This window comes from Oncorhynchus masou, chromosome 13 (genome assembly GCF_036934945.1).
Source record: "Oncorhynchus masou masou isolate Uvic2021 chromosome 13, UVic_Omas_1.1, whole genome shotgun sequence".
Classification (NCBI taxonomy): Eukaryota; Metazoa; Chordata; class Actinopteri; order Salmoniformes; family Salmonidae; genus Oncorhynchus; species Oncorhynchus masou.
Window position 1 is genome coordinate 31,334,616 of NC_088224.1, and position 22,792 is coordinate 31,357,407.

The 22,792-nt window shown below is 44.6% G+C and overlaps 2 protein-coding genes across 5 annotated transcripts in view; both read left to right on the forward strand.

Moving 5' to 3' along the window:
* Window positions 1–611: 611 nt before the first annotated feature.
* Window positions 612–17,947, forward strand: LOC135552079 (protein mono-ADP-ribosyltransferase PARP10-like). 3 transcript variants are annotated; one of them, XM_064983468.1, is made up of 13 exons: window positions 613–1,475; window positions 3,185–3,329; window positions 5,602–5,777; window positions 6,010–6,252; window positions 7,539–7,769; window positions 9,466–10,526; window positions 10,810–11,025; window positions 14,835–14,961; window positions 15,174–15,840; window positions 16,312–16,721; window positions 16,914–17,047; window positions 17,138–17,312; window positions 17,540–17,947. In XM_064983468.1, the coding sequence occupies exons 3-13, from the start codon at window positions 5,603–5,605 to the stop codon at window positions 17,836–17,838; spliced, it is 3,738 nt and encodes a 1,245-aa protein (XP_064839540.1). In that variant the 5' UTR covers window positions 613–1,475; window positions 3,185–3,329; window position 5,602; the 3' UTR covers window positions 17,839–17,947. The 3 variants fall into 3 exon arrangements, with proteins under 3 accessions (XP_064839541.1, XP_064839540.1, XP_064839539.1); XM_064983469.1 differs by lacking the exon at window positions 3,185–3,329 and having other exon boundaries at window positions 612–1,475; XM_064983467.1 differs by lacking the exon at window positions 613–1,475 and having other exon boundaries at window positions 3,129–3,329.
* A 119-nt stretch (window positions 17,948–18,066) lies between these two features.
* Window positions 18,067–22,792, forward strand: part of LOC135552078 (cleavage and polyadenylation specificity factor subunit 1) — a 30,254-nt gene continuing 25,528 nt past the window's right edge. The window contains exon 1 of one of the 2 annotated variants that reach the window (XM_064983466.1): window positions 18,067–22,462. The gene's annotated coding sequence lies outside the window, so the exon portion shown is untranslated. The remainder of the gene's footprint in view (window positions 22,463–22,792) is intronic. The other variant, XM_064983465.1, reaches the window with a different exon arrangement.

The window sequence follows — 22,792 nt, forward strand, 5'->3', positions numbered from 1 at the left end:
AGGAGTATAATTATTGATGGTCAATGAATTGAATATCAGTGATGATAACATGCTCCACATTTTTTTATGCACACACACACACACACACACAGGTCATGTAACAGTACATTAGAGGACACTGTCACCTAGTGGATAATGGATAAACAATTTTATTTGCCAATGGTTCTGCTTTACAAGATCATAATGAGAATACCATCTTTGTTCCCCTGAGTCTCTCTTGTTGAAGCTATAAACATATATGGATACATACATTAGGCTACAAATGATAGTGTAGGACTACATTACAGTCATGAACAAACTTTCTAAATGACCTCGCTAGGATCATAAGTGTCCTCTGACTCTCTCCCCCTCCACATGACCTCCTGTTCCATGAAAATGTGCATATTTAGTCAACCCTATTAGGATATTCTGACTAATTAGGCCTGCTTATTCAAGTGGCCTTGCTACTGAAAATGTAATGCATAAATCCTGTAGCTGACGCAGAAGCACCACTACCTGGTGCACATGACGAACAACCAGGAAGTTGCCAGTGGTGAATAGGAGGATGTATCTCTTGGAAGCTAGGGGTGTGATGAGCGTGGCACAGAGTGGGTTCAGTAGAGGAAGGTCTGCAGAGAAGGCCCTGGTGACAGTTAGTACAGAGATAGCCAAAGAGGTGATGAGTGTCGTGTATTTTGACATTGAGAAAGTTTACGATACCATTTGGAGGGAAGGGTTGTTGATCAAGTTGAGTGCATTAGGGGACGTCTGCATAACTGGATCATGGACTTCCTGTTCGATCGAGTCATGTTGGGGTCAGAATTGTCAATGGGGTAGAAGAGAAGTGGGAATGTGAAATATGTGATGAGGAAGAAGCTGTAGGAGTTGTGGAAGATTGGTCTCTAACATGGGGGGTTAGAATGTCTGTGGCCGAGTCCTGCTTTATGGTGTATTCTAGCAGGACGGTTAAAGATGTTATGCTGAAAATATACGGTCAGGATATAGGCAGGGTGTCTGAGTTTAAGTATTTAGGTATGTGGTTTGATGAGAGGATTACATCGAAGAGACATGTTGAGCGTATTAAGTGTAGTAAGGTGATTGGGGGTCAGATAGACAAACACTGTTGTACATGTACCACGTATTGATCAGGTCATTTTTGGATTATGGGTGCTTTGTATATGGATCGGCAGCCAAAACTCCGGGATAGGATACATTCAAAGGTCCTGAGAGTGTGTGTGGTAGAGAGGGTAGATATGATTGCTCAATGGCAAAGAGAGTAGCACGGAAGCGGGGCATTGTAGAGGAAATGGCGGCGTGTAGTGTGGAGGAAATGGAGAAAGCGTTTGAAGAAACAGCTGTGCTGGAATGCAAACAATACGGATGTTAGTTCTGATCAAGGACCGGAATGGTCAGTAGTGACAAGACACAGGAAGAAGAGAGATCATGGTACAGAAAGCAGTGGAGCGTCTAGTAAAGAAATCATGAAGAGAGCCAAGGTAGGAAGCAAGAGTAATAATGTATTGGAGTGGAAAGTGGTGATAGTGTTTGATGAGACCACAGGGCCTCACTTACACCCTATCAGTCTAACTAATGTCATAGAGAAAGAGGCATGTGAAGTGAAATTAGCTCGGCTCATTGGAAATGGTTGATTGTTAATATTCTGTGGCTGCCAGGCTCAACAAGATAAGATTTTTAAAATGGAAACGCTTAATGGGAAGAAGATTAAAAGCCATGTCTGTCCCTGGTGCTTATGCTAGGTTGAGGGGAGTCCCACTGGCGTCCCAATATGTATGTCCACAGATGATATTAAACAAAATGTGAAGGAAGAGTTATTTAAGCCTAAAGGTTGATCAAAGTCGTGAAAGCTTATCAGTGATGCTGAGGTTTGAGAAAGTCTTGCCGGGAAAAGTACAGATAGGATTCCTTAGTTTCAATGTTAGAGAATTTGTCCCATGTGCACTGTGGTGTTTTAAATGACAAAGAATGGGACATGTAGCTGCTCAGTGTAAAAGAAAGAAAATGTGTGCCAAGTGTGGAGGGGCACATGGTTACGGTGAATGTGGAAACAATGTGAAGGTTAAGTGCTGTAATTATAGGGCAGAACATAAGTGCAGCATTTGTTGGATGCCATGTACAGAGAGATGCTAGAGGCTCAGAGATACGGGATCAGTCATGATGTATCGAATGCAGAGGCCATAAAACAGATTGGTAGAACTACCGTGTGGACTGATGGATCTTACATGGATGTACCTGTAGTAAGTGGACCTACTGTCTGGGCTGGTGCTTCTGATGGTCCTGGCAGTGTGGAGGCCCAGTTCAGAAATCTTGTGCTCGTGAATGTGCGGTGTCAAAGGACTTTGGTAATGAATGAATTTGACTTCATAGCTTTTATTGGTAAGGTTATCAATACGACTCGGGTTGCAGAAAGCAGAAAAGCCAGGTTGAAGGTTATTGTGGAGGCGGTAAAACAGATGGGGGTAACAGGTAAATGTTACTGATAAATGGTTATTGACATGCTGAACAATCCTAAGGGCGCAGTGTTTCAGCATGATATATACGTTTAATGGGGTAGGGGAGGGGTTTTGTGGGGAGGGGGGAGGGTTTGGTAGAAGTTAAGGATTTATTTGGTTTAGATAACTTAATACTTTATGCTAGTACAGAATTGGGCAGATCGTGATTGATCGTACATTCCAGAGCAGTAGGTGGCGGCATGCACTTAAACCATTGTTTGGGGACCACCATGATATCATAGAAGAAGAAGAAGTTGTTAGATATTCAGGTCCGTTGGGCCGCAGGGAAGTGAAGTCCTTGATCAGGGCAAAAGGGCTTAATCTTTGGCAAATGGAGTGGGGTATTAGTAGTAAGGGGAGGCAATTTTATTGTGTGCTCTGGTCATTAAAGGACGAGGTGGGGTGTATGGGATGTAGAAGAGGAAGTTGGGTGGAGTAGATTACGGGTTGGGAACACAGGTTTGAATGCCACGTTGTGGATGGTAGGGAGACATGAAACAGGTCTGTGGAGTGTTTAGAGGAGGAAATGGTGTAGCATGTGTTGATATTTTGTGAACTGTATGATGTAGATATTGTCTGAAAGGGTTGGAGAGGCTGGATGGGGTTTGGGTGGTGTATTGGGGGGGGGAGTGGTGTCAAGTCTCTTTCACCTTCTTCGAGGAACGGAAAAAATGAAGAGAATTTAATGTATGTAGGCTGTCTGGCTTCGCAATCCAGTACAGTAGGTGGCAGTGTATGCACCTTAAACTGTATACGACCCGCCAACCCAATCCCAAAGAAGAAGAAATCGCCAATGAAGCCATTTCTGTGCGTCGTGATCTGAGAATGCTTGTATTCCAGGTAAGTTTTTCCTTTAAACTTCGAATAAAGGTGTTTCAAAGCTAAGGGCAAATTCATATTTATACCCAGCGAGAGTTATTAATGCTTTATGTAATTGTGCCATTTGCTCTTTGTGCTACTTGCGATGTTGTGCGCCGTGGATAGTTTCAGTTTATATTTCATCGAAAATTAGTGACGTTACTAATGTTCATAAAATCCACCACATTCTATTATATTCAGCGATGTATTTGTTTGATTTTTATTTAAGTCAACTTAACTCCTGACTTATGTAGCCAAGTAGGATACATTTTTGTGATCAATGCACATTACACAATCAATACACACCTGGCTGTAGATGTGTTCATACTAGCCCTGTCTGTGCTGGCTATGATACAGTACGTACACTACATAACCAAAAGTATGTGGACACCTGTTCGTTGAACATCTCATTCCAAAATCATGGGCATTAATATGGAGTGGGTCCCCTCCCTTTGCTGTTATAACAGCCTCCAGTCTTCTGGTAAGGCTTTCCACTAGATGTTGGAACATTGCTGCGGGGACTTGATTCCATTCAGCCACAAGCATTAGTCAGCGATTAGGCCTGGCTCCCAGTCGGCATTCCAATTCATCCCTAAGGTGTTCGATGGGGTTGAGGTCAGGTCTCTGCAGGCCAGTCAAGTTCTTTCACACGGATCTTGACAATCATTTCTGTATGGACCTTCCTTTGCACGGGGGGAAACATGAAAGGGCCTTCTCCAAACTGTTACAACAAAGTTGGAAGAGTGGCGCAGTGGTCTAAGACACTGCATCTCAGTGCTAGACGCGTTACTCGAGACCCGGGTTCATTCCCAGGCTGTGCCACAACCGGCTGTGGGAGTCCCATAGAACGGCACACAATTTGCCCAGCGTTGTCTGGGTTTGGCCAGTGGGGCTTCATTTGCAGTTGGCTCATCGCGCTCTAGCGACTTCTTGAGGCGGGCCGGGTGCCTGTCGGCTGACCCCGGTCACCAGTTGAATGGTGTTTTCTCTGACACATTGGTTCGGATGGCTTTCGGGTTAAGCTGGCGGGTGTTAAGGAGTGCGGTTAAGTGGTCTTTCGGAGGAAGCCTCCGCCGAGCCCATTGGACAGTTGCAGAGATGAGACCAGATCGGTAGAAAGGGGGTAAATTACACAAGAAATCTGATGAATAAAGTGGCCTTTAAATACAGTAGATGACTATACAAAATTCATGTTACGTACCAATAAGAGACTAGCCTGCTGGCCTTACTGAGTTCATTTGAATATTAGCTCGAGCTGTTTAGGAGGGATATCACACCTGGTGCAAATTGTCTAGTTCTGTTTTTCCTGCTGGGGGGTGCCCTTTCACTGCACCCAGAGGGGAGTAGTTCAAATTCTGGGTACAGGGGGTGGCTTGGGTCTAAAATGATTTTGTGAGCCTTGCTGAGCGCCAAGCATGTCTGACTCATCCAATCCTGTCTGACTCCCAAGTACCTTATTTGCGGTGGTGATAATCCTTCTCAGCATACTTTTCTGGCTGATGCCAAACCAACAAACAGTGCAAAATGTTTAAATATTCTCAATGAAAGATTTGTAAAACAGTCAGTATTGTACAATAAAAGATCCCAGCATTTTGATAAAGTACAGTCTCTTACGAAGCGTATTGTAGATGAGGACTACATTCGAAGCTTATTTTGATATTTGTATTACACCACTCCAGCTGATGCTTGACATTGTGCATGATGATTTTAGGCTAGTGTGCTGCTGCTCGGCCATGGAAACCCATTTCATGAAGCTCCCTGACGAACAGTTATTGTGCTGATGTTGCTTCCAGAGGCAGTTTGGAACTCAGTGATGTGTTGTTTTTTTTACACGCTGTGCGATTCAGCACTCGAGGATCCTGTTCTGTGAGCTTGTGTGGCCTACCACTTCGCGGCTGAGCCGTTGTTGCTCCTAGATGTTTCCACCTCACAATAACAACACTTACCAGTTGACCGGGGCAGCTCTAGCAAGGCAGAAATTTGACGAACTGACATGCTGGAATGGTGGCATCCTATGACGGGGCCACGTTGAAAGTCACTGAGCTCTTCAGTAAGGTCATTCTACTGCCAATGGTTGTCTATGGAGATTGCATACACCTGCTCGATTTTATACACCTGTCAACAACAGGTGTGGCTTAAATAGCTGAATCCATTAATTTGAAGGTGTTTACATACTTTTGTGTGTGTGTGTACCTACACCTTGTACTTTGCAAGTCAATCAATCCCATTGATTGTTCCTGTGCCTCTATGTCAGGATGTCTGCTGAAAGCCAAGAGAACCGGACAGTGGAGGTGCTGGGAGTACCAGAGGAGGTGGAGGATGAGCTGTTGTATTTGTACTTTGAGAACAAGCGTCGTTCTGGGGGAGGTGATCTGGTGTCTGTGAAGCTGGAAGGGAGCCGCGCCTTACTGCTGTTTGAAGAGGCGGAGGGTAAGAATGCATTCAGTCTGTGTAATTATTGGGATCTGATATGTTTAAGGCCAATAAGTTTCACATTATGAACCTACACATCATAATCAGACTTCCTTTCTTTACCTGGATCCACAGAAGTCTGATGTCTTAGCAACAACTAGTCGTCCTGTGGTCCACAAATGCATGATAATATTGCACCAAAAAACTATTCATCCATGGCATGCTGATTATGTCTTTGTTTGATTGACAGTTGCATCAAGGGTCCTGTCTAAAAGAGCACATGTCCTGAGCAATGCTGAGCTGACCGTGAGGAAGCCTGCGTGTAAGGATCCACGGAGGCTGCTGCTGCGGGGGGTTAACCCATCCAGCTGTCAGGAGCTGGTGGAGCTGTATGTAGAGAACATGATGGGGCTGGACATTCACGACTACACTCTATACCCCTCACCTGGCAGGGACCTGGTCCTAGTACACTTCCATCAGGCCTTCAATAAAGGTTTGGGGTTTTCCTATTAAGTTGAATCCCCTAGAGTCGATTTCCGCAGTCCTGCGGACATCTAATTAGCATAAATGTATCTCCATAACAATCTGCCAGTTTAAGCCAAAGAGATTATTATCCACCGCATCCACCGATGTCGCACTTCCACATCTGCGGTTAAAAGTGACAGAGCCAGAGCGGTATTTGTTAGACCATGAGACCAATGTTCCATCTAAGCTGCGGCAGGCGCGCAGCTCACCGGAACTGCCATGCAGAAGAAATATCAGGCCGTGCAGAGAAGCACTAAACTTTCTAGAGTTTTCCCCCTTAGTTAACGCTATAAACGTTTCCCTTTACTGTGTCAATTGTGATCGAATTAACGCGGTTAAATTATCCACTTTCAATGCAACATTTCGAAACAAAACTAACTATGCAAGAGATTTTGTAGGCAGAACGCATCTGAGTAGGATTGTATTGACACGCACGACTCGGCCTGAACTCTACACACACCGGTGCGACATAACTAATCAGAACTGCAGTAGGCCTATATGCAAATAAACCATTGCCATATATGGATCTGTGCCATTTACTTTGAACTGGACTGTGTTTACAGTATGCGTAGACGTGTTTGTTTTGAGATCAAAGCGAAAGTTGCAAGTAGCCATGTGCAGGGCCGGTTCGGTCCTTGCTGTTCTGCCGCCATAGGCGAGACCCCCAAAATAGCATGAGACATCCAGAAAATTGGTCTTCTCACAAAATTCTCTCTAGCGTCCGAACGGTTTGACCTACAAACTATTATGACCCCTCTCGAACACAAGAGGGACTTGTCCGAAGTCGGTACTATTGATCTGCCAACTTCTGTCTATAGTGTCCGAACATTTTGGGCTACATGTCGGTTGTGTTGCTATCGGATGACCACAGTCCTTACAAGACTCATCTGAAGGTCCCCCGGATACCAGTTCAAACATTTTTATGGAAGTATACTGAACAAAAATATAAACGCAACTAGGGCTCAGCGGTAAACCATATTTTACAATATACCGGTATTGATGCAAAGACGCCCCCTGTTACTCAAGGAGAGACTAGTTGCTCGACCACAGACACAAGCACATCTCATTCAGGGGTGTTGAGCCCCCCCCCCCTTTTGGATAAAAGTTAAGTATCATCACAATCAAACCGTAGATTTTAAGTAATTGAGGACGGCTCATGATTTGGGAAACAATATTACAAATATATTGTAATTGGCTCTGCTTTTGCTTACAATATAGTTAATTTGTGAATTCCTCCTTATTTTGCATGCACAGACTTCCAGAAGCTTTGCTCAAAGATCTCTAAGAAGCCTCTGGATGGAGCGCAGATCGCTCTGGAACAGATCGATCAAACTGACTCCATCCTAATGGAGAACGTGCACCCCAGCATCACAGCAGACATGCTTACTCTGTACCTGGAGAGTCAACGGGGCGGGCGCCTTGAAGTTAAGGAGGTCACCATGATGTCAGAGGGGGTTGCCAGGGTCTCCTTCCTGGACTTTGACTGTAGGTTTAGAAATGTTTTTATGTACTGTATCTCTACCGAATGTTTGTTTGGATGTAAGTTATTAAGGACGTCATCCATAAGGGCTTCATCTGTTTGTGTACAAGCGGTTACATTTTAGCTGTTGTATCAGTTTTTAAAGTAATTATGTTAGATTTTGTAACTACCGGTCAAAAGTTTTAGAACACCCACTCTTTCAAGGGTTTTTCTTTATTTTTACTATTTTTTACTATTTATTGTAGAATAATAGTGAAGACATCACAACTATGGAATAACACATATGGAATCATTTAGTGACCAAAAACGTGTACAACAAATAAAAATATATCTGAGATTCTTCAAATAGCCACCCTATGCCTTGATGACAGCTTTGCACACTCTTGGCATTCTCAACCAGCTTCATGAGGTAGTCACCTGGAATGCATTTCAATTAGCAGGTGTGCCTTGTTAAAAGTTGTGGAATTCCTTTCCTTAATGTGTTTGAGCCAATCAATTGTGTATTGACAAGGTAAGGGGGGGGGGTATACAGAAGATGGCCCTATTTGGTAAAAGACCAAGTCCATATTATGGCAAGAACAGCTCAAATAAACAAAGAGAAATGACAATCCATCATTACTTCAAGACATGGTCAGTCAATCTGGAAAATGTTAAGAACTTTGAAAGTTTCTTCAAGTGCAGTCGCAAAAACCATAAAGCGCCATGAGGACCTCCACAGGAAAGGATGACCCAGAGTTATCTTTGCTGCAGAGGATAAATTCATTGGAGTTACCAGCCTCAGAAATTGCAGCCCAAATAAATGCCTCACAGAGTTGAAGTAACAGACACATCTCAACATCAACTGTTTAGAGACTGTGTGAATCAGGCCTTCATTGTCGAATTGCTGCAAAGAAACCACTACTAAAGGACACCAATAAGAAGAGACTTGCTTGGGCCAAGAAACACTAGCAATAGACGTTAGACAAGTGGACATTTGTCCTTTGGTCTGGAGTCCAAATTGGAGATTTTTGGTTCCAACCGCCATGTCTTTGTGAGACGCAGAGTAGGTGAACGGATGATCTCCACATGTGTAGTTCCCACTGCATTCTGCAGCGATACTCCATCCCATCTGGTTTGCGCTTGGTGGGACTATAATTTGCTTTTCAATCGGAAGATGACCCAACACACCTTCAGGCTGTGTAAGGGCTATTTTACCAAAAGGAGAGTGATGGAGTGCTGCATCAGTTGATCTGGCCTCCACATTCCCCTGACCTCAACCAAATTGAGATGGTTTGGGATGAGTCGGACCGCAGAGTGAAGGAAAAGCAGCTAACAAGTGCTCAGCATATGTGGGAACTACTTCAAGACTGTTGGAAAAGCATTCCAGGTGAAGCTGGTTGAGGAATGCCAAGAATGGAAAGCTGTCATCAAAGCGAAGGGTGGCTATTTGAAGAATTTAAAATATATTTTGATTTAACACTTTGGGTTACGACATGATTCCATATGTGTTGTTTCATAGTTCTGATGTCTTCACTATTATTCTACAATGTCGAAAGTAGTAAAAATAAAGAAAATCCCTTGAATGAGTAGGTGTTGTAAAACTTTTGACTGGTAGTGTATGTCAATGCAACATAAAAGCTATAAAGCCGGGTTCTAAATCATGCAAATTCTATGCAGCTGTTGAATGCATTTTATTCCCTTCCTTGTTATTGTATCTAACAGCAGTGGAACGTGTCCTTAAACAATCACATAAACTGGAGGAGACAGATCTGACGGTCAGGCCTTACTTCTCCTTCCTCCAATCAGAGGACAGCTCCTCCTCACCCCTGACCTCTCCCCTGACCTCTGTGAATGGAACATCAGATGGTAGCACAACGAACACACAGCAGACAGACAGTGGTGGTCAATCACAGACTGATTCTCTCCCTGCAGACAGTACCAGTGACCGTTCTCAGTCCTCTCACAAGGGTACCTCTGAGCCTCTGGTCCCCACTCTGTCCCCCCCTGTGTCCCAGGCAGCAGCGGCAGCCCAGGGAGGCATGGGTGACCTAATTTCGACCCCAGAGACCATGTCTAGCCACATTTCCGTCCCAGACCCGGTGAAACTCACCCTGCTCCAGGCCAGTCCCCTGGCCCAGAGCCTCCAGCTGGCCCACCAAGGCTGTAGCATCCAGATCAGGGAGGACGGGGTCCACATGGCCGGGCCTGACCGGCCAACGCTGGAGCAGTTGAAGAATGCTGTGTTGGAGTTCCTTGGGGGCGTGGCCCAGGCTCATCTCACCTTTGACCCAGAAAAGGCCCACTTCCTGGCCAAACAGGAAGTGAAGGACAGGCTGCTACAGACGTTGAAAGAAAACGGGCTGCCGTCCATGTACACCGTGTCGGACTGTGTCGTCATGGTAACGTCTCTGTCTCCCAGCTTGGTGAGCCAGGCATGTAGCATGTTGAAGACTCTGCTGTCTGACTTCAGTATCCCTCTGGACAGAGCGTACGAGTGTATGCTGTACGCCCAGGAGTGGACTGGCTTCCTCCAGTCTCTGACTCTTTGCTCAGCTAAGGTGTCCGAAAGAGGACAGATAGATGTCCTGACACTGAGAGGGTTGGAGGAGGAGAAGCAGGCTAAGATAGTGGAGTTCCTCAGTACACCCATTGAAACAGAGGCTATCATCTCTATGGAGCCAGGCATGTTGAAGTACATCCAGACCCATCATCATCAGCTACTGGCTGATATGAACCAGGTGTCTATCTTCCCTCTAGACGCACATGGCGTCTGTGGACTCAGAGTAGGTGTTTTTACTTTTTAGAAAAATCATAAAAGCATGCATTGTATTATATAAATTCAACACAGTATATGCTGTAATTCTCTCATACCCTTTTCACTCTCCCGAGTCAAGCTGATCTATACTGGTTACACATGCTGGAGAGGACAGTGTGAAAAGAAAATCTCAGCCAGTATAGTATGGCTAAAATGTGCATGCTATCGTGAAAAGGGTATCGGATGTCTTGGTAAATGGCCTTATAAACCTTCCACCTCCTTTTAATCATCCATGTGACTGTGATTGGTAGATCCAAGGCAATGCTGCGGCATGTCAAATGGCCGATGAGGTTCTGAGGGGCGTGGTGTTGTCCACCGAGACCAGAACCATCACGGTGAAACAGACGGGCGTGGCGCGGTTCCTCATCCAGGAGGGGGAGGGGACCAGCATCCTCAGGGAGATGCAGACTAAGTTCCAGGTCTACATAAACATGGAGAAGGTGCACTGGGAACCCCTGGACAACGAGGTAGTTGGCTCAATGATAAAGACATTAATATAGACTATCATTACTAATTAACTAGCGAATGTGGTAGCCAAATTACAATCTGCACAGAGACAGGGATTTGTTTTCTGTGCCATGGATTTGTTCCTCTACATTTGATAGATTCTTTAAAGGTTTGCTGTATTTTTTATTGGGATAAGTATGGTTAAAGACATGCTCTGGAACTTTTGTAACTACTAAGTATTTCTTTAAACCTCCCGCTTTGAGCTAGATGTGTAGTTGATACATGCATAATCTACACTGGACAAAATATGAACCCAACATGCAACTATTTCTATTATTTTTGACTGATTTTATATGAATTGTAATTCCGTAATTAAAATAACTTCATCAGGCCCTTGTGTGTGGACTTCACATGACTGGGAATACAGAAATGCATCTGTTGGTCATGCAGTGCGACACATCTCCTTCGCATAGTTGATCAGGCTGTTGATCGTGGCCTGTGGAATGTTGTCCCACTTCTCTTCATTGGATGTACGAAGTTGCTGGATATTGGCGGGAACTGGAACACACTGTCGTACACGTCGCTCCAGAGCATCCCAAACATGCTCAATGGGGTACATGTCTGGTGAGTATGCAGGCAATGGAAGAACTGGGACATTTTCAGCTTCCAGGAATTGTGTACAAATCCTTACAACATGGGTGCCGTGCATTATCATGCTGAAACATGTGGTGACGGATGAAGGGCACGACAATGGATCTCAGGATCTCGACACGGTATCTCTGTGCATTGAAATTGCCATCGCTAAAATGCAATTGTGTTCGTTGTCTGTATCTTGTGCCTGCCCATACCATAACCCCACCACCATAGGGCACTCTGTTCACAACATTGACATCAGCAAACCATTCGCCCACACGACACCATGCATGCTGTCTGCCATCTGCCCGGTACAGTTGAACTGGGTATTAATCAACGAAGAGCACATTTCTCCAGCGCGCCAGTGCCCATCGAAGGTGAGCATTTGCCCACTGAAGTCGGTTACGACGCTGAGCTGCAGTCAGGTTGCTAAGAGGGAAGTAAACCTATTTGAGAAATAAGCTGTTTGTGCGTATGGAACATTTCTTGGATCTTTTATTTCACCTCATGAAACATGGGACCAACACTTTACATGTTGCTCTTATATTTTTGTTCATTGTATGAACAGAATTAGTCTTACCTCAGTTAGCCACGAAATCCCTACTTTGAAAGGGCCTGTTTTTCTAGAAACTGCTGAGTCATTTTCCCCCACGCGGGCCAGCCCCCCTAGCAATTCGAGTCCTAGCCAATGAGCTTCAGTCCATTGCCATTTTGAGTGACAAATAGCAAGATGCACAGAGAGCAATAACGTGGTGGATATATGACATACTAACCCATTTTTGAGGATCAATTTTGGGTCATGAGTGCTACTTTGAGAACTACCGGCTAAAATGTATAAGTACTGGAGAATCTCTTTAAGCCTATGGTGTATTTCAGAGACATGTGTATTAGTGCATTCGGAAAGTATTCAGACCCCTTGACGTTTTCCGCAGTTTGTTACGTTACAACCTTATTCTGAAATGGATCAAATATTTTTCCTCATCAATCTACACATAATGACAAAGCGAAAACATGTTTTTATATAATTTTTTCCCCCCAAATAAACTTAGAGAGAGAGCTCCTCCGCTCAAATAAACTTCCCCCCCAAATAAACTTAGGAGAGAGCTCCTCCGCTCTCTCCACTGGCTTCCAGTTGAAGCTCGCATCCGCTACAAGACCATGGTGCTTGCCTACGGAGCTGTGAGGGGAACGGCACCGCAGTACCTCCAGGCTCTGATCAGGCCCTACACCCAAGCAAGGGCACTGCGTTCATCCACCTCTGGCCTGCTCGCCTCCCTACCATTGAGGAAGTACAGTTCCCGCTCAGCCCAGTCAAAACTGTTCGCTGCTCTGGCCCCCCAATGGTGGAACAAACTCCCTCACGACGCCAGGACAGCGGAGTCAATCACCACCTTCCGGAGACACCTGAAACCCCACCTCTTCAAGGAATACCTAGGATAGGATAAGTAATCCTTCTCACCACCCCCCTTAATGATTTAGATGCACTATTGTAAAGTGGCTGTTCCACTGGATGTCAGAAGGTGAATTCACCAATTTGTAAGTCGCTCTGGATAAGAGCGTCTGCTAAATGACTTAAATGTAATGTAAATGTATTTACATAAGTATTCAAACCCTTTGCTTTGAGACTTGAAATTGAGCTCAGGTGCATCCTGTTTCCATTGATCGTCCTTGATGTTTCTACAACTTGATTGGGGTCTACCTGTGGTAAATTCAATTGGTTGGACACGATTTGGAAAGGCACACACCTGTCTATATATGGTTCCGCAGTTGTTTTTTATTTTTTATTTTACCCCTTTTTCTCCCCAATTTCGTGGTATCCAATTGTTTAGTAGCTACTTGTCTCATCGCTACAACTCCCGTACTGGCTCGGGAGAGATGAAGGTTGAAAGTCATGTGTCCTCCGATACACAACCCAACCAAGCCGCACTGCTTCTTAACACAGCGCCATCCAACCCAGAAGCCAGCCGCACCAATGTGTCGGAGGAAACACCGTGCACCAGGCAACCTTGGTTAGCGCGCACTGCGCCCAATTGTGCATCGCCCACGGACTTCCCGGTCGCGGCCGGTTACGACAGAGCCTGGGCGCGAACCCAGAACCCACAGCTACTGTGCCACCCGGGAAGCCCTCTGTTCCCCAGTTGACGGTGCATGTTAGAGCAAACACCAAGCCATGAGGTCGAAGGAATTGACCGTAGAGCTCTGAGACAGGATTGTGTCGAGGTACAGACCTGGGGAAGGGTACCAACATTGGAGGCCCCCCAAGAACACAATGGCCATCATTCTTAAATGGAAGTTTGGAACCACCAAGACTTCCTAGAGCTGGCCACCCGGCTTTGGTCAGGGAGGTGACTAAGAACCCAATGGTCACTCTGACAGAGTTCCTCTGTGGAGATGGGAGAACCTTCCAGAAGGACAACCATCTATGCAGCACCTCACCAATCAGGCCTTTATGGCAGAGTGGCCAGACTGAAGCCGCCACTCAGTAAAAGGCACATGACAGCCAGCTTGGAATTTGCCAAAAGGCACCTAAAGACTCCCAGACCATGAAAAACAAGATTATCTGTTCTGATTAAACCAAGATTGAACTATTTGGCCTGAATGCCAAGTGTCACATCTAGAGGAAACTTAGCACTGGGAGACTAGTCAGGATCGAGGGAAAGATTAATGGAGTGAAGTACACTTGACAAAAACCTGCTCCAGTGCACTCAGGACCTCAGACTGGGGTGACGTTGTCCTGTTGGAAGGTGAACCGACCCTAAGCACACAGCCAAGACAATGCAGGAGTTGCTTCAGGACAAGTCTCTGAATGTCCTTGAGTGGCTCAGTCAAAGCCAGGGCTTTAACTCTCTGGAGAAACCTGAAAATAGCTGTGCAGGGACGCTCCTCATCCAACTTGACAGAGCTTGAGAGGATCTGCAGAGAAAAATGGGATAAACTCACCAAACACAGATGTACCAAGCTTGCAGCGTCATGCTCAAGAAGGCTGTAAATGCTGCCAAAGTTCCTTCAAAGTATTTACGTTTTTTTAAACCTGTTTTTGCTTTGTCATTATGAGGTATTGTGTCGATTTGATGAGAGGGGGAACAAATGTCTGTTACGTTACAATCTGGAAAGAGCCAAGTGGTCTGAATACTTTCCGACTGCACTGTATTCTGGTATGTATGTTGTGTATTCTAGTTTTGTCATCTCTCTACAGGACATCTTTGAGGCTGCGTGGAATATGACGTCCCATCAGAGCTTCCAGAGAAGTTCCTTACAGGCCTCCACATCAGTTCTGACTTGCACTATGCAGACGTCCAACAGCCTCTCAGCTTTAGACAGAGGTGCATACTTTCATTTTACTCTTCTCATATCAATCAAATGTATTTGTAAATTCCTTTTTACAACATTTGTCACAGTGATGCACAGTGACCCATCCTGGACTCTAAAGAGCATATGGAAGTACGGTGGCCAGAATAATGTTCAGAGAAGGTAGTTATTCTATTGGGATTGTTGTTTTGCAATTTCTCACTGAAAACCTACGTACTGATCCCAGGTCGTATAGAGGAGGCAAAGAAGCTGTTCTCAGCCATAGATGAGATGGTGGACTCTGATCTCTCCGGTATGACCGGAACCACTGACATGGAGGAGGATCTGTTTCCGGCCGAGAAACCCATGGCCCCGAGCTCTGACCAGGGCCCAGACAGGGACAGCGCTAACGTTGAGGTGGAGGAAGAGGCTCCACTGCCCCTGGTGGAGGGAGGGGATAGTGACGATGTGGTTGCTACTGCTCCTGTGGTGACTCAGGATGGAGAGATGTCCCGGGCCATGCAACTCTCCACTACCCTGGAGGAGGAGGCGCAGATGTCCCTGGCCATCCAGTACTCTATGGAGACCACCAAGAGGTCCCTGGCTGATGAGGAGGAGGAGGAGCTGCAGAAGGTTCTAGAGCTGTCCAGGAAGATGACGAAGATGACTCGGGATGATGGCGGCGCCATGCCTACCGCTTCCCTCCCTACTGCTGGCTACCACCTCGATCAGGCTGTCCAGGTATCTCTGCAGGAGGCCATTCAGTCAGCCAACTCGGCAACAATCTTTGTGTTCGCAGGCTACAGTTGTGACCTGGTCAGAGTGGACATTGCCCTGAACAAGAGGGTCAGTAATAAACAGCATAAGGAGAAGCTAGTGCACCGCAGCCTGAGGAGCCTGTCTCCGTATCACAGGTACGTGTGTATGTACAGTTCTATGTATTTTATTTGTGGAAAATCTATATTGAATTGAGTCGCATTTTTTCCCGATTTGAGTTCAATATCATATTGGTTTATATAAAATACATTGCAACTGTGTGAATGTTAACTTTTTTTGTAAAGTCCAGACAACTGCTTGCAGATTGCCCATTAGGCCAGGTGTGATTATTATTGTAGCATAAAACCTACCTAACCAATTTGAATACGATGGGAAGCCCATCGACAGTTGATGGCCCATCAGCAGGCATGGTAACTCTGTGAGAGGGTTTTGTGCATGCAGAAGCAGTCATGTATGCTTTTTACAGAATAGTGTAGGTTAACAGGAAGAATACACCTCTTACGATATGCCTCGCTCATATCGATATTAAACAATATCATATGGAATTTTCAATATAGGTGCCCACTACTTTTTGAATTGTTTCATTGTCAATTAAATCAACCAATCAGGTGGTGTCTGGACCTCATCAAGAGGAAACACGCCGTGGAGGTCACCATCCAGGGAACTACGGCAATCATCTCCGGGTTCAAGGACTTTGTTACCGGTGCGATGCCGGACATGAAGCTGCTGCTAAGGAGGATCTCCACGACGACGTCAGACGCCGACATCCTGCGGACAGTGCAATGGGCGTGGCACGACCCGGCGTCGCCAGGGACGGAGACCCCGTACGCTCCGGAGGCGACAGTGTTCATGGAGAACGCCTGGAAGATGAGGCAGGAAAAGGTCGACATCCTGCTCAACAACCTGCCGCACATCATCAACTTTGAGAAGATGCAGGAGTACAACGTGGCCTCTGGGAAGTCCGTCACCATCTCCAGGAAGATGCTGAGCTCCGATGACGTGTACTCGGAGATGCAAGGTAAAGAACTTAGCAAATACTGTATGTGAGCTTATTGTTACGGGGGGGATAAGAATTACATTTGTGAGATGCTATTTCATTACTGATGCAATATCCCTGTTATTTTAATATTAACAAAGCTATTTAATGTTGCACCGTTTTCCTTCAAGCTATATTGCACTTATGTTGTTGCGATATGTTTCTGTTTTTCAGATGAGGACTACAGTCTACTGTCCAACCTGCCTGAAACGTCCAGAATGAACAAGGATTCTGATGAGTTCCGGGATGTTGTGAAAGACTTCTACGACTCCATACAGGAGTTCCACAACGAAATCCGAATCGTTAAGGTATCTATCGACGTCTACAGCAGCTAACCATTAACTTCGTATTGTATCAGTGATGTCGGAGTCCATTGCTCTGTTAATCTTATTTCCCAGGTTGAGAAGCTGATGAATAGGCTTCTGTACAACCAGTACAGACTGAAGAAGGCTAGTATAAATCAGAGTACCACTGACCCAGAAGTGGAGCGGACTCTGTACCACGGCACAAGCGAGACCAGCGTGAAAGAGATCTGTGTTCATGGCTTCAATAGAAGCTTCTGTGGAAAGAATGGTGAGGCCTTCTAATATATAAAAAAAAAGTCTCTGTAGTTCATCAGCGTTTTCATTTCATCATTATTTTCATTGTAGAAGATGTAGACTGTTGTAGTAATGCGGCCTCTTTTGTATATGCTGTTCTCTGCGGCCACTGTGTACTGTCAAGTGTTCTACTTTACTAATTTGGCCTATTTTATCTCTTTCTGTAATAATTTGGCCTCTCGTTGTGGTTTTTCTCTGCAGCCACTGTGTACGGTCAGGGGGTCTACTTTGCTGTGAACTCGGCCCTGTCCATCCAGGATCAATATTCTCCCCCCAACGCAGACGGACACAAGTTTGTGTTTGTGACCAAGGTGCTGACTGGGGACTTCACTCAGGGCAGTCACTCCATGAAGACGGCACCTCTGAAGGAGAGCTCTGACATACCCCTCCGATACGACAGCGTGGCAGATAAGACGGACAACCCCTCTCTGTTTGTGATCTTCAACGACACACAGGCTTACCCTGAGTATCTCATCACATGTCAGAAGATTCACCGCTGAGGGAGTGGAGGTTGATTGATATCCAAAGAACTGTTTGGTCAGTGTTTTATTTGTTGGTTTTCTCCGTGTTGAGAAAAGAGGATTCAAATAAAATGTTATTTGTCATGTGCGCCGAATACAACAGTGAAATGCTTACAAGCACTTAACCAACAATGCAGTCTTAAAAAAACAAACACTCAAAAAGAATAAGAGATAAAAGTAATTAAAGAGCAGCAGTAAAATAACAATAGCGAGGCAATATACAGGGGGTACCGGTTAGTCAGGGTAATGGAGTCAATGTGCGGGGTCACCGGATAGTCAGGGTAATGGAGGTAATATGTACATGTAGGTAGAGCTATTCAAGTGACTATGCATAGATAATAAAAAGAGTAGCAGCAGTGTAAAAGAGGGGGGGGGGCAATGCAAATAGTCTGGATAGCCAATTGATTAGATGTTCAAGAGTGTTATGGCTTGGGGGAAGAAGCTGTTTAGAAGCCTCTTGGACCTAGATTGGCGCTCCGGTACCGCTTGCTCTGCGGTAGCAGAGAACAGTCTATGACTAGGGTGACTGGAGTCTTTGACAATTGTTAGGGCCTTCCTCTGACACTGCCTGGTATAGAGGTCCTGGATGGCAGGAAGCTTGGCTCCAGTGATGTACTGGGCCGTATGCACTACCCTATGTACTGCCTTGCATTTTTATTTTTTATATTACCTTTATTTAACCAGGCAAGTCAGTTAAGAACAAATTCTTATTTTCAATGATGGCCTAGGACCAGTGGGTTAACTGCCTGTTCAGGGGCAGAACGACAGATTTGTACCTTGTCAGCTCGGGGGTTTGAACTTGCAACCTTCCGGTTACTAGTCCAACGCTCTAACCACTAGGCTTCCCTGCCGCCCAGTTGCGGTCTGCCTTGCGGTCCAACAGCCGAGCTGTTGCAATACCAGGCAGTGATGCAACCAGTCTTGACTGATTAATGGGAATTCAATTTGAAAAAGCCTTCTGAGAATATACTGTGTATTGTGTTTGTCATAATACCCAAAAAGCAGGTATTTGGAGGATATATTGACACGGATGTTGTTAGGCCAGAGACTAAGTCGAGCCAATCTCCAGTACATTCGGAAAGTATTCAGACCCTTTTTCTACATTTTGTTAAGTTACAGCCTTATTCTAAAATGGATCAAATAAAAAACAATCCCACTCACTCACAATACCCCTTTATTGACAAAGCAAAACAGGTTTAGACTTTTTTATACAAATGTATTTAAAAAATACGTGAATGTGATTTACATTTTTTTAAAGTATTCAGACACAGCGATTACAGCCTTGAGTCTTCTTGGGTATGACGCTACAAGCTTGGCACCCCTGTATTCGGGAGGTTTCTCCCATTCTTCTCTGCAGATCTTCTCAAGCTCTGTCCGGTTGGATGGGGAGTGTCACTGCACAGCTGTTTTCAGGTCTCTTGATTGGGCTCTGGCTGGGCCACTCAAGGACATTGAGACTTGTCCTGAAGCCGCTCCTGCGTTGTCTTGGCTGTGTGCTTAGGGTCGTTGTCCTGTTGGAAGATGAACCTTCGCCCCAGTCTGAGGTCCTGAGTGCTCTGGAGCAGGTTTTTGTCAAGAATCTCTCTGTACTTTGCTATGTTCATCTGTCCCTCGATCCTGACTAGTCTACCAGTCCCTTCCACTGAGAAACATCCCCACCTCATGATGCTGCCACCACCATGCTTCACCATAGAGATGGTGCCAGATTTCCTCCAGAGGTGATGCTTGGCATTCAGGCCAAAGAATTCAATATTGGTTTCATTAGACGAGAGAATCTTCTTTCTCATGGTATGAGTGTCTTTTATCTGCCTTTTGGCAAACTACAAGCGGACTGTCGTGCTTTTTACTGAGGAGTGGCTTCCGTCTGGCCACTACCATAAAGGCCTGATTGGTTGAGTGCTGCAGAAATGGTTGTCCTTCTGGAAGGTTCTCCCATCACCATGGAAGAACTCTGGAGCTCTGTCTGTGACCATTGGGTTCTCGGTTACCTCCCTGGCCAAGGCCTTGTCCCCCGATTGCTCAGTTTGGCTGGACGGCCAGCTCTCGGAAGAGTCTTGGTGCTTCCAAATTTCTTGGGGACCTTAAATGCTGTAGAAATGTTTTGGTACACTTCCCCAGATCTGTGCCTCAACACTATCCAGTCTCGGAGCTCTACGGACAATTCCTTCAACCTCATGGCTTGGTTTTTTGACATACATTACCATTCAAAAGTTTGGGGTCACTTAGAAATGTCCTTGTTTTTAAAGAAAAGCAACAATAAAAGTGCATTAAAATAACATCAAATTGATTAGAAATACAGTGTAGACATTGTTCATGTTGTAAATGACTATTGTAGATGGAAACTACTGATTTTTAATGGAATATCTACGTAGGCGTATAGAGGCCCATTATCAGCAACCATCACATCAGCATTTGTAGGTTCGATTACAGGCTCAAAATGGCCAGAAACAAATAATTTTCTTCTGAAACTCGTCAGGCTATTCCATGAGAGAATTTGCCAAGACTAGGGAAGATCTCGTACAACGCTGTGTACTACTCCCTTCACAGTATAGCTCAAACTGGCTCTAACCAGAATAGAAAGAGTGGAATGCCCCGGTGCACTACTGAGCAAGAGGACAAGTACATTAGTGTCTAGTTTGAGAACGACCCCTCTCAAGTCCTCAAATAGCAGCTTAATTAAATAGTACCCGCAAAACACCAGTCTCAACGTCAACAGTGAAGAGGCGACTCCGGGATGCTGGCCTTCTAGGCAGAGTTGCAAAGAAAAAGCAATATCTCAGACTGGCCAATAATAGATGAAGATGGGCAAAAGAACAGACACTGGACAGAGGAAGATTGGGAAAAAAAGTTATGGACAGACATCTAAGTTTGAGGTGTTCGGCTCACAAAGAAGAACATTTGTGAGACGCAGAAAAGATTCTGGAGGAGTGATTGACGCCATCTGTCAAGCATGGTGCAGGCAATGTTATGGTCTGGGGGTGCTTTGGTGGTGGTAAAGTGGGAGATTTGTACAGGGTAAAAGGCATCTTGAAGAAGGAAGGCTATCACTCTATTTTGCAATGCCAACAGGACAATGACCTAAAGCACAGCTCCAAACTATGCAAGAACTATTTAGAGAAGAAGCAGTCAGCTGGTATTCTGTGTATGATGGAGTGGCCAGGACAATCACTGGATCTCAACCCTATTGAGCTGTTGTGGAAGCAGCTTGACGGTAAGAAGTGACCATCAAGCCAATCTCATTTGTGGGAGGTGCTTCAGCAAGCATGTGTTGAAATCTCTTCAGATTAACCTTAACAAATTGACAACTAGAATGCCAAAGGTCTGCAAGGCTATAATTGCTGCAAATGCCGGATTCTTTGACGAAAGCAAAGTTTGAAGGACACTATTTCAATTAAAAATCATTGTTTATAACCTTGTCAACTACATTTCCTATTCATTTTGCAACTCATTTCATGTATGTTTTCATGGAAAACAAGGACATTTCTAAGTAACCCCAAACTTTTGAACGGTAGTGTACACTGTCAATTGTGGGGCCTTTTTATATAGACAGGTGTGTGTGTGTGTGTGCCTTTCCAAATCATGCCCAGTCAATTGAATTTACCACAGGTGGACTCTAAGTTGTAGAAACATCTCCAAGGATGATCAATGGAAACAGGATGCATAAGAACACCCGTGCCACTATATCCTCCGAACAGCAGCTCCTCTGGTGTTGGCACTTAATATGCGTCTTCATCGAATTTTTCATCGAATTTTTTTTTAAACTTGTGTGCTTACGACGCTACTGTTTATTTCTAAGACAAACTATAGCAGCCTCCTACTGTACAATGATTACAAATACTCATTCTTATCCATATCAATAATATGATTGTAATGCATGCGAATTAGACGAATGTAATAGTTTGGAACCATATTGTTTCCAGTATAGTTTGATGTTTATAATCAGTTTAACAACGGACCTCCAGTGGTGTGACATGGAATGTTACTTGTGAAATGTATGCATTTAACTGGTAATATGTCTGGCGAAGCCAAACAGTTACTTTACTTATCATGTTGCCTTAGCTTTATCTTGGCCAGGTCGCAATTGTAAATGAGAACTTGTTCTCAACTTGCCTACCTGGTTAAATAAAGGTTAAATAAAAAATAAATACGTTTTATATTTATTGTATTCCCTCTAAGACATGGTGTTTACATTTACTTTTTTTTGTAAAAAGGTGGCTGTAATTGAAGATTTGTGTTCAATGAAACGTGTCCTATCATATTTATGTACACAACTGCAATGCACACATGGTGAGATTTCAAACCGTACACACATTTTTCTATAAAGATAGGAACTAGTGTTGTGTGGTCGTTAGTTCTTACCGAATTCAGTTTAGCTGCTCACGTTGGTGGAATGGATGTCTGGGAAATGATTGAATGAAAAATAACTAAAGCCAGTTATTATTTTTAGCAATTGGAGCGTATGAATTATGCTGTAATAAAAGTGAAAGGCAAGACTCTGGAAACTATCGTAGCTTATTCATGATCGGTAGGTTTATGTGATAAAATACTGGAACACCTTGAAGCTAAGGTAGCTAAGAGACGCGAGTGGAGCATTAATTAGCAAGTAAGACAAACTGATATGCTAATTACCTAGCTAACCTACGTTATTTAAAAACAACTATTTAGCTACATATCTAGATGCCTAACTCATTGGAAAGATACTGTAGCTAGTATTCTTCCAAATAAAGTAACAGCAAGTAGAAGACGTGCTTCGTTCCTGAAACGATACATTGTTTGTCTCGTTGCGGGGCGAAGCAAGTAGACAAGCGAACCAGCTAAAATCATCTTCATTGACCTGTAAACCACTGCTACCAGCTTGCTAACAATCATCCCTGCCTGGATTGTATTCAAGCCTGAAACCCAATATGTTGATCCACTGTGTAACGTTACGAAG